The sequence below is a fragment of the Ranitomeya variabilis genome, chromosome 6 (assembly GCF_051348905.1).
Source record: "Ranitomeya variabilis isolate aRanVar5 chromosome 6, aRanVar5.hap1, whole genome shotgun sequence".
NCBI classification, from domain to species: Eukaryota; Metazoa; Chordata; class Amphibia; order Anura; family Dendrobatidae; genus Ranitomeya; species Ranitomeya variabilis.
This window is the reverse complement of record NC_135237.1, coordinates 547,546,066-547,558,517: the sequence shown is the minus strand read 5'-3', so window position 1 is coordinate 547,558,517 and position 12,452 is coordinate 547,546,066. Positions and strand designations below refer to the sequence as shown.

Here is a 12,452-nt window from a genome sequence, read left to right as displayed (position 1 = left end):
TATGGTCAAATGGAAGGGCTATGGTCAGGAGGATAATTCCTGGGTGGTCGCCTCTGATGTTCATGCGGCCGATTTGGTTCGTGCCTTTCACGCTGCTCATCCTGATCGCCCTGGTGGTCTTGGTGAGGGTTCGGTGACCCCTCCTTAAAGGGGGGGTACTGTTGTGAACTATATTTCTTGGCTCCCTCTTGTGGTCACTAGCGGTATGGCACTTGGATTGTCTTTCCCCAGGTTGGTACTCACCTGGTTCGTTAGGCCTTGGGTGTTCCTATTTAGACTTCCTGGATCCTCAGTCTAGTGCCTGGAATCGATGTAATCAGTCCATGCCTGTTTTCTCCTGTCTACTGGTCTCCTGATTTTTGCAAGATAAGCTAAGTCCTGCTTTCTTATTTTTGTTTATTTGCTTTGCTCTCATTTTAGTCCAGCTTGTTCAAAATGTGATTCCTGATTTTGCTGGAAGCTCAAGGGGGCTGATATTCTCCCCCCACACCGTTAGTCGGTGCGGGGGTTCTTGGATATTCAGCGTGGATATTTTTGTAGGGTTTTTGCTGACCGTATAAGTCCGCTTCCTATTTTCTGCTATTAATTAGTGGGCCTCTCTTTGCTGAATCTAGTTCATTCTTACGTTTGTCTTTTCTTCTTACCTCACCGTTTTTATTTGTTGGGGGCTTGTATTATAACTTTGGGGTACTTTTCTCTTGAGGCAAGTGAGGTCTTATTTTCTCTGAAAGGGTTAGTTAGTTCTCCAGCTGGTGCGAGACGTCTAGAATCAACGTAGGTACGTTCCCCGGCTGCTTCTAGTTGTGGGCTAGGATCAGGTATACGGTCAGCCAAGTTACCACCTCCCTATGAGCTGGTTTTTGTGTTTGCAGACTTAGCTTATATTCCTGTGATCCTCTACCACTAGGATCATAACAGTCACCAGTATGGTAAAGTTTGGTTTGTCACAGAGTCCAGTATAACAGAGATGGTCCCCAGTATAGTAGAGCTTGGTTTGTCACAGAGTCCAGTATAGCAGAAATGATCACCAGTATAGTAGAGTTTGGTTTGTCACAGAGTCCAGTATAGCAGAGATGGTCACCAGTATGGTAAAGCTTGGTTTGTCATAGAGTCCAGTATAACAGATGGTCCCCAGTATAGTAGAGCTTGGTTTGTCACAGAGTCCAGTATAGCATAGATGTCACCAGTATAGTAGAACTTGGTTTGTCACAGAGTCCAGTATAGCAGAGATGGTCTACTATACTGGTTTGTCACAGTCCAGTATAGCAGAGATGGTCACCAGTATAGTAGAGCTTGGTTTGTCACAAAGTTCAGTATAGCAGAGATGGTCACCAGTATAGTTGAGCTTGATTTGTCAAAGAGTCCAGTATAGCAGAGATGGTCACCAATGTACTAGAGCTTGGTGTGTCACAGAGTCCAGTATAGCAGAGATGTCACCAGTATAGTAGAGCTCGGTTTGTCACAGAGTCCAGTATAGCAGAGATGGTCACCAGTATAGTAGAGCTTGGTTTGTCACAAAGTTCAGTATAGCAGAGATGGTCACCAGTATAGTTGAGCTTGATTTGTCACAGAGTCCAGTATAGCAGAGATGGTCACCAATGTACTAGAGCTTGGTGTGTCACAGAGTCCAATGTAGCAGAGATGGGCACCAGTATAGTAGAGTTTAGTTAGTCACAGAGTCCAGTATAGCAGAGATAGTCACCACTCACCAGTATAGTAGAGCTTGGTTTGTCACAGAGTCCAGTATAGCAGAGATGATCACCAGTATAGTAGAGTTTGGTTTGTCACAGAGTCCAGTATAACAGAGATGGTCACCAGTATAGTAGAGCTTGGTTTGTCAGAGTCCAGTATAGTAGAGATTGTCACCAGTATACCAGAGCTTGGTTTGTCACAGAGTCCAGTATAGCAGAGATGGTCACCAGTATGGTAGAGATTGGTTTGTCACAGAGTCCAGTATAACAGAGATGGTCACCAGTATGGTAGAGCTTGGTTTGTCACAGAGTCCAGTATAACAGAGATGGTCACCAGTATAGCAGAGCTTGGTTTGTCACAGAGTCCAGTATAGTAGAGATGGTCACCAGTGTAGTAGAGCTTGGTTTGTCACAGAGTCTAGTATAGTAGAGCTGACCAGTAATATAGCAGTGTTTGTTTTGTCATGGAGTCCAAGAACAGTGGCAGTCCATTGTAGCGGCATGAATGCCAACTACATGAATGCACAGCTTTGGTGATACCACCTATAAGGCCAGAGAAAGTGACAAAGTAGAAGCACAACGTACAGAAGAGCAGAGGTAGCCGACCAAAGCATGAACAGTGGTGCTTCCTAAACTCCAGTCCTCTCTGCCCCCACACGTCATGTTCTCAGGATTTCCTTAGTATTGCACAGTTGCTGGACGTATCATGAAGACACGAGGAATTCTCTCACCTGTGAAACACTATGGAAATCCTGAGAACACGACCTGTGGGAAACGTGAGATGGGCTGGAGATTGGGAAGCACTGAGGAGGATGCGGGTCCCGATGCTGGAGCCAGGACCGATGAGTAACATTTACAACTCATGGTGTCGGAAATGTGTTCTCATCGTAAGGGGTTAATAGAAAAATGTCACCTCTTCACAGTTTAACAGCAACCTGAGCACATGACCATTAATCCTGCCATCTTTGATCTTTTTTTTGTATGAATTGCTTCTCAATATAATTATTATAATCGTCCTAATAATGTTTTCTGCTGCGGCAATCACCGTGCAGGGCGCCATTTCTGCATATTCTGCCCTCATCACATCTAGAGATTTTTAGCCCAGAATATTAAACTACGTGAGTGATAAAGTGATATTGTCATGATCCTTGCGGCATTAAATACATCATAATGAATGAAAATAATGAATTCAGATGAATCCGGTTGATCATTTATGCCCAGGTTCATCCGGATGTTTAATGCATGCTGAAAAGAGCTGTCACCGAAATTCTGGGGAGGTCACAATCCGGAATTAATGACTCCTACAACAGAGTGCACCTGGTTTATGTGCTGTAGACGGGACCTTTACATGGTGACTCATGGTCGTATCAGCGGCGCACAAGTCATCGTGCCTGTCATCCAGCGGCAGGAAAATAATGATAGCAAACGCTACTCACATCATCCGGCTCCAAAGAATCTCGTGCATTTTTATTTCAGTCCTGCCCATTGTACGGGCTGGTGCATATAATGTCTGCATCATGACAGTGCGTGACTGTATATTCCTGTGCTAGAAAATGTGTCAGACGCCATGATATAAGGATAGATAGATAGATAGATAGATAGATAGATAGATAGATAGATAGATAGATAGATAGATAGAGTGGGGAAAAATGTGCAAGTTCTCCCACTTAAAAAGATGTGAGAGGCCTGTAATTGACATCATAGGTAGACCACAACTATCAGAGTTAAAATGATAAAACAAATCCAGAAAATCACCTTGTCTGATTTGGCAAGATTTATTGTGCATATTATGGTGGAAAATAAGTATTTGGTCACCTAAAACATGCAAGATTGCTGGCTCTCACAGACTAATAACTTCTTCCTTAAGAGGCTCCTCTGTCCTCCACTCATTACCTGTAGTAATGGCACCTGTTTGAACTTGTTATCAGTATAAAAGACACCTGTGCACACCCTCAAACAGTCACACTCCAAACTCCACTTTGGTGAAGACCAAAGAGCTGTTGAAGGACACCAGAAACAAAATTGTAGCCCTGCACCAGGCTGGGAACACTGAATCTGCAATAGGCAAGCAGCTTGGTGTGATGAAATCAACTGTGGGAGCAATAATAAGAAAACGGTAGATATACAAGACCACTGATAATCTCCATTGATCTGGGGCGCCACACAAGATCTCTCCCTGTGGGGTGAAAATTATCACAAGAACGGTGAGCAAAAATCCCAGAACCACACGGGGGGACCTAGTGAATAACCTGCATAGAGCTGGGACCACCGTAACAAAGGCTACCATCAGTAACACACTACGCCACCAGGAAATCAGATCCTGCAGTGCCAGACGTGTCCCCCTGCTTAAGCCAGTGCATGTCCGGGCCCGTCTGAAGTTTGCTTGAGAGCATTTGGATTATCCAGAAGAGTATTGGGAGTATTGGTCTGATGAAGCCAAAGTAGAACTGTTTGGTAGAAACAAAACTCATTGTGTTTGGAGGAGAGAGAATGCTGACTTGCATCCAAAGAACACCATACCTACTGTGAAGCATGGGGGTGGCAACATCATGCTTTGGGGCTGTTTCTCTGCAAAGGGGCAAGGACGATTGATCCATGTACATGAAAGAATGAATGGGGCCATGTATCGTGAGATTTTGAGTGCAAACCTCCTTCCATCAGCAAGGGCATTGAAGATGAAACATGGATGGGTCTTTCAGCATGATAATGATCCCATGCACACCCCCAGGGCAACGAAGGAGGGGCTTCGTAAGAAGCATATGAAGGTCCTGGAGTGGCCTAGCCAGTCTCTAGATCTCAACCCAATAGAAAACCTTTGGAGGGAGTTGAAAGTCCATGTTGCCCAGCGACAGGCCCAAAACATCACTGCTCTAGAGGAGATCTGCATGGAGGAATGGGCCAATATACCACCAACAGTATGTGACAAGCTTGTGAAGACTTACAGAAAACGTTTGACCACTGCCAACAAAGGATATATAACAAAATATTGAGATGAACTTTTGTTAATGACCAAATACTTATTTTCCATGATAATTTGCAAAATAAATCTTGCCGAATCAGACAAGGTGATTTTCTGGATTTGTTTTCTCATTTTGACTCTCATAGCTGTGGTCTATCTATGATGTCAATCACAGGCCTCTCGCATCTTTTTAAGTGGGTGAACTTGCACAATTGGTGGCTGACTAAATACTTTTTTCCCAACTGTAGAAGATAGATAGATAGATAGATAGATAGATAGATAGATAGATAGATAGATAGATAGATATAATAGATAGATAAATAGACAGATTTAAAAAAAACTAAGAAAGTGGGTAGCACTCCCTCGCTTGTGTCACCTGCATCTAAAAAACATCTCCAGAATCCGACCTTTTCTCACCTTTGAAACTGCAAAAACTCTTACTGTCGCTCTTATTCATTCTCATCTGGACTATTGCAACTCTCTACTGATTGATTCCCCCCTTTCTAAACTCTCCTCTCCAAACCGTCTGAATGCAGCAGCCAGGATTATCTTTCTGACCAGCCGCTACACCGACGCCTCCACCCTGTGCCAGTCATTGCACTGGTTACCCATCCGCTACAGAATACAATATAAACTCATTGCTCTCACCCACAAAATTCTCCACAGTTCTGCACTACCCTACATCTCCTTTTTTCACCTCTGTCTATCACCCTACCCATGCCCTCCATTCTGCAATCCTCCATAATTCGAACCTCCAACTTCTGTCTTCAAGACTTCTCTCGTGCTGCACCAGTTTTCTATAAGCTTGTGAGCAGGGCCCTCATTCCTCTTGTAACTGTTAAAATATGTGGTACTTTGTAATCAGAGCTGTGGAGTCCATTTTGGAGGAGTTGGTATAAAATGGACCGACTCTGACTCCTAAAACCTAATAAATTGGGTACAGTAGTTCAGTGGAGTAATTTTTTTTCATAAGAATTTGGGAAAGTTATGAAATGTCCTATAAATGTCTGTTCTGCTTTAATAAAGTAACTTTGCTATACTAACCTGTCATATCCGCCACGTTACAGCTGATTTCTGTCATTTCTCTCCCAGGTATCAGTCACGGCTCAGTTGTTGCCGGAGTCATTGGGGCTAAGAAACCTCAATATGATATTTGGGGGAAAACTGTAAACCTGGCGAGTAGAATGGACAGCACGGGAGTGAGCGGCAGAATCCAAGTGCCTGAGGAGACCTACCATGTCCTGAAGGATCGCGGCTTTGCATTTGAGTATCGCGGAGAGATCTACGTGAAAGGTATAAGCGAGCAGGAAGGAAAAATCAAAACCTATTTTCTTCTAGGAAGAGTGCAGCCAAATCCATTAATATCACAGCCAAAAATAATCACTGGACAATATTCACTAGCAGCTGTCGTACTAGGACTCGTGCAGTCCCTAAACCGACAAAAACAGAAGCAAATCCTCAACGAAAACAACAACTCCGCCATCATGAAAGGACATTACAACAGGCGGACATTACTAGCATCAAGCGGATCGGAGGTCGTAACGCAAACAGAGGGAGTCGACAAGCCGGAATTGCCATAAAATACACCTTTTTTTTTGTTCTTTTGAGTTCATTTTTTGTATTTCTTTTATATATAAATTCACAAATAAAAAAACTTATAATTTTTTTACAAAGTGACTTAACATCCTCTCTTCACTAGAAATTATTTTGTTATTAGTGTTGTGCTGATTTTGTCAGAGGCAGTGACCTGTCCGCTAGTGACTTGGATAATGAGGACAACAGTGAATATGACATGTAGAAGTATTATGAAATAGGCAGTGATGGATGACTTTGTAGCCAATTATATCATTAAAATTATCACAGCATAGGAGGGTGCTGTTGATTTTGTTGGAGGCAGTGACCTGTCCGCTTGTGATTATGGTACTGAGGACATAGGTAAATATAACATGGAGAAGTACCATGAAATGGGCAGTGATGGATGGCTTTGTAGCCAATTATATCATTAAAATTATCACAGCAGAGGAGGGTGCTGCTGATTTTGTTGGAGGCAGTGACCAGTCCCCTCATGATTAGGGTACTGAGGACATAGGTAAATATGACATGGTTCGGTATCATGAAATGGTCAGGAATAGATGACTTTGTAGCCAATCTTATCAAAATTATCACAGCAGAGGAAGGTGCTGCTGATTTTGTTGGAGGCAGTGACTGTCCACTCATGACTATAATAGTGACGACAGAGGTGAATGACATGAAGAAGTATTGTGAAATGAGCAGTGATAGATGACTTTCTAGCCAATCTTATCATCAAAATTATTACAGCAGAGGAGGGTGCTGCTGATTTTGTTGGATGCAGTGACTGTCCACTCATGACTATAATAGTGATAACACAGGTGAACTGACTGTGACATGAAGAAGAGTCATGAAGTGGGCAGGGATAGATGACTTTGCAACCAATCGTATTATGGGAATTATCACAGCAGCAGGTGACATGGTGCAGTATCATAAAATGGGTGTGGATAGAACACAAAGTAGCCAATCTTATAATGGTAATGAGCACAGCAGAAGAGTGTGCTGCTGATTTTGTTGGAGGCAGTGACCTGTCCATCCATATGACTATGATAGCAAGGACACAGCTGAACAATCAGTATCACAAACTGGGAAGGGACAGAACACTTTGTAGTTTTTATAACCAATCATATTATTAGTTATTAACAAAGGAGAAGGGTGTGCTGATTGTGTTTGAAGCAGTGACCTGTCCAATCGTTTAACTACGGTAGTGAGGACAGAGTGGCATGGGACAGGGATAGTTTTATTTAATAGGAGGGGATGCCATAGGAAATATCACAGCAGAAGTGTGTGTTGATTTTGTTGGAGGCAGTGACATGTCCATTTATAAACTGGGCTGTGTGGGAGAGGGGGAGTATCATTTCAAGAACAATGGGACTGAACACAGTGTACATAGGCATTTCATGGGACTGACGACAGCAGAGTACTGTACAAATGTTGCTGAAACCAGTGACCTGCTTACTCATGTGAGTATGGTAATTTGATTTATCAAGAGGCAATATCATGGGAAATATCGCAGCAGAAGAGTGTGCTGATTTTGATGAAGACAGTAACATGTTTACTTATGTGATTATGAGTAGGGCTCCACTAGACATGGCAATATCAGGAAATGTGGAGGGACAAGAGATAATGTACACCCTCATTTCATAGGATTGATGAAATCAGAGGATTGTGTTTATTTTGTTGGAGCCAGTGACCTGACCACACATCTGACTAGAGTAGTGAGAACAGTGCTTCATGTGACAAGAACAGTGTGTTTTAATGGGAGTGAACAGAGCACTGTGTGCTTAGTTATATCATAGGGAGGATGACAGCAGAGGATTGTGCTGGTTTTGTCAGTCAGTGACCTGTTCATGTATGTGACTATAATAGAACAGAACTGCATGGGACATAGAAAACACAGTGAAATAGTTGGAGATAGAATAATATGCAACTAATCTTATTATGGGAATGATGATCACAGTAGAAGTGGAGTGTGCTGACTTTTTGACAGGCAGTAAGCTGTCCAATCACGAGAACTGTGAGAACAGAGGTAAGTGTGATAAGGACAATACAATGAAATAGGCTTTGTTAAGCTAACATTCGGCTAATAACTATCTCCAGTGTCCAGGCAGAGGACAGGAAGAGGTAAGTGACTGCCTGTTGTGCTACCTCATATCATCCTGGAGGGACCATCACTCATATCACTCACCAGACTGCCTGCGCCTCGACCATCACTTATATCACTCACCAGACTGCCTGTGTCTTGACCATCACTCACATCACTTACCGGACTTCTGGCGCTTTGACCATCACTGACATCACTCACAGACTCTGTGTCTTGACCATCACTGACATCACTTACCGGACTTCCTGCGCCTCGACCATCACTGACATCACTCATCAGACTGCCTGCACCTCAACCATCACTGACATCACTCACCGGTCTGCTTTTGCCTTCACCATCACTGACATAACTCACTGGACTGCCTGCACCCCGACTATCACTAACACACTAACTGGACTGCCTGCGCCCCGACTATCACTGAGATCACTCACCAGACTGCCTGCGCCTTGACCATCACTCACCTGACTGCCTGCGCCTTTACCATCACTGACATCACTCACCAGACTGCCTGTGCCTTGACCATCACTCACCTGACTGCCTGCGCCTTTACCATCACTGACATCACTCACCAGACTGCCTGTGCCTCGACTATCACTGACATCACTCACCAGACTGCCTGTGCCTCGACCATCACTGAGATCACTCACCGAACTGCCTGTGCCTCGACCATCACTGACATGACTCACCAGACTGCCTGTGCCTCGACCATCACTGACATCACTCACCAGACTGCCTGCGCCTCGACCATCACTGACATCACTCACCAGACTGCCTGCGCCTTTACCATCACTGAGATTACTCACCGAACTGCCTGTGTCTCGACCATCACTGACATGACTCACCAGACTGCCTGTGCCTCGACCATCACTGACATCACTCACCAGACTGCCTGCGCCTCGACCATCACTGACATCACTCACCAGACTGCCTGTGCCTTTACCATCACTGAGATCACTCACCGAACTGCCTGTGCCTCGACCATCACTGACATGACTCACCAGACTGCCTGTGCCTCGACCATCACTGACATCACTCACCAGACTGCCTGCGCCTTTACCATCACTGAGATCACTCACTGAACTGCCTGTGCCCCGACCATCACTGACATCACTCACCAGACTGCCTGCGCCTCGACCATCACTGACATCACTCACCAGACTGCCTGCACCTCGACCATCACTGACATCACTCACTGGACTACCTGTGCCCCGACCATCACTGACATCACTCACCAGACTGCCTGCGCCTCGACCATCACTGACATCACTCACCGAACAGCCTGTGCCTCGACCATCACTCACCGAACAGCGTGGGCCCCGACCATCACTGACGGCACATACTGAAATTATCGGTCCAAATCTTGTTTGCAGATCTCCAATCTCTTCCACTTGTGCTTTTTTATCAGTTTTTTCCGTACCCATGTTTCACAAACTTTTTGCAAATCCAAGTGTGTTATAGATTAATGCACAGGCAGAGCCATGTGAGTGATTTGTCACATGATCCCGTCACTCGTCCATCCCCAGATTCAGCTCACGTGCACGCTCAGGGTTGTCTTCGTTCATTGTTTGACGTCCGCCTCCTTCTTCATGGCTGACACTTCTTCCTTGAACTTTCCTGTTTTACCACAGACTCAGAGTTGAATAATTTTCAGAGGCAAACCGCTCATGCTGTGATTTTTTTTCGGTCCAAAGAAATAAATCAGACGTGTGCACGGCCCCATAGAATAACATGGGGACCAGTGATTTTTAATCGGTTTGCACCCATCTGGTGTGAACGAGGCCTGATAGTGAGGATCTGCTCCAGGCAGGCCATGAGCGTTGGCTTGGCGGAGGGCAGGATTTACGCGGTCAGCCTTCTTACAGGCTGCCAAAACCTTATCACTCTGGAGGTAAACTGAGGATTTGGATGTGTCTGAGGAAAGTGGAGAATTTTGCATTTAGATTAAAAAAAAATGAAAAACAAAAGGTTGGAAATTCACTTTTTGTCTATTTGTTGCCTCCAGCGAGCAGCTGAATAACATGGCTGCGACTGCTGCAATTCTCAGTTCTCAGTTTTTCACACAAAACTCGGTGACTCATCGGTGTCGGCACAACACGTAATTAATCAAATGTTTTGGTCGCTGCCATTTCTGCAAAACTATCCAATGTGTTTTTCGCCCTCTGGGCAAATGACATTTGTTATGTTTTTCCATTGAATTATCCTTTTTTTGCAAAACTGAAGCCGTTCAATTTGTATCCTGCAAACCATGTAGTCTAATCCTATTACTGGAGAATTACATCCGTGCAGTTCTCCTGCAGGAGTGCGGCCACTCACAAAATCTCATCACGCCTCACACTCGTGTGCCCTATGTCTGGATATGCCCCTGTGGTAAAATGGTGGTCTTGTTAAAATATATTATACTTAATAATAATAATAATAATAATATACTTACATTTTCACAGATGCCACTATTTTCCAACCCTGTGCTCAACACTGCTGAGTATAAAGGGGGCTCATTTTAGTAGCTAAGCCAGCCCCCTTCTCTGTCTACGCCTCAGCTATTGGGGTTGGCTAACTGGCTTATTTATGTAGCTAAGCCAGCCCCCGTTCGTTGTCTATGCCCCCAGCTGACTTGCTTATTTCAGTAACAAAGCCAGCCCCCTTCTCTGTCTATGCCTCCACTATTGGAGTTTCTCTGACTGGCTTATTTCAGTAGATAAGCCAGACCTCTTCTCTGTCTATGCCTCCACCATGAGGGCTGGGCCATGAGGGCTGGCTGACTGGCTTACTTACATTCATTATTATAGGCCAGTAAGCTTAACCTCTACTGTGGGTAAAATCCTGGAGGGCATTCTAAGGGATGCTATACTGGAGTATCTGAAGAGGAATAACCTCATGACCCAGTATCAGCACGGGTTTACTAGGGACCGTTCATGTCAGACTAATTTGATCAGCTTCTATGAAGAGGTAAGTTCCGGACTGGACCAAGGGAACCCAGTGGATGTAGTGTATATGGACTTTTCAAAAGCTTTTGATATGGTGCCACACAAAAGGTTGATACATAAAATGAGAATAATGGGGATAGGGGAAAATATTTGTAAGTTGGTTAAGAGCTGGCTCAGGGATAGGAAACAAAGGGTGGTTATTAATGGAGTACACCCAGACTGGGTCGCGGTTAGCAGTGGGGTACCACAGGGGTCAGTACTGGGCCCTCTTCTTTTTAACATATTTATTAATGACCTTGTAGGGGGCATTCAGAGTAGAATTTCAATATTTACAGGGGAGGACAATTTTATATTACAGGATGATTTATGTAAACTAGAAGCTTGGGCTGATAAATGGCAAATGAGCTTTAATGGGGATAAATGTAAGGTCATGCACTTGGGTAGAAGTAATAAAATGTATAACTATGTGCTTAATTCTAAAACTTTAAAATTAAAATTTTCTAAAATTTAAGAGGGGACTGGATACTTTTCTTGAAAAGTATAATGTTACAGGGTATATATACTAGATTCCTTGATAGGGCGTTGATCCAGGGAACTAGTCTGATTGCCGTATGTGGAGTCGGGAAGGAATTTTTTCCCCAATGTGGAGCTTACTCTTTGCCACATGGGTTTTTTTTGCCTTCCTCTGGATCAACATGTTAGGGCATGTTAGGTTAGGCTATGGGTTGAACTGGATGGACTTAAAGTCTTCCTTCAACCTTAGTAACTATGTTACTATGTTATTTCAGTAGCTAAGCCAGCCCCCTTCTCTGTCTATGCCTCCACCATTAACCCCTTCACCCCCAAGGGTGGTTTGCACGTTAATGACTGGGCCAATTTTTACAATTCTGACCACTGTCCCTTTATGAGGTTATAACTCTGGAACGCTTCAACGGATCTTGGCGATTCTGACATTGTTTTCTCGTGACATATTGTACTTCATGATAGTGGTAAAATTTCTTCGATATAACTTTCGTTTATTTGTGAAAAAAATGAATATTTGGCGAAAATTTAGAAAATTTAGCAATTTTCCAACTTTGAATTTTTATGCCCTAAGGCTACGTTCACACTAGCGTTGTGTGCCGCTGCGTCGGCGACGCAACGCACAACGCACGCAAAAACACGTCAAAACGCACGCAAAAACGCTGCATTTTGCGACGCATGCG

The 12,452-nt window shown here is 44.0% G+C and overlaps 1 protein-coding gene across 3 annotated transcripts in view; it reads left to right on the top strand.

Annotated features, from left to right (window-relative positions):
• The window catches only part of ADCY8 (adenylate cyclase 8), a 364,716-nt gene extending 358,389 nt beyond the window's left edge, over positions 1-6,327 (top strand). For all 3 annotated transcript variants that reach the window (XM_077271241.1, XM_077271242.1, XM_077271243.1), the window contains one exon: positions 5,743-6,327. In XM_077271241.1, coding sequence (XP_077127356.1) covers positions 5,743-6,230 — 488 coding nt within the window. In that variant the 3' untranslated portion in view covers positions 6,231-6,327. The remainder of the gene's footprint in view (positions 1-5,742) is intronic.
• The last annotated feature ends 6,125 nt before the right edge of the window (positions 6,328-12,452 follow it).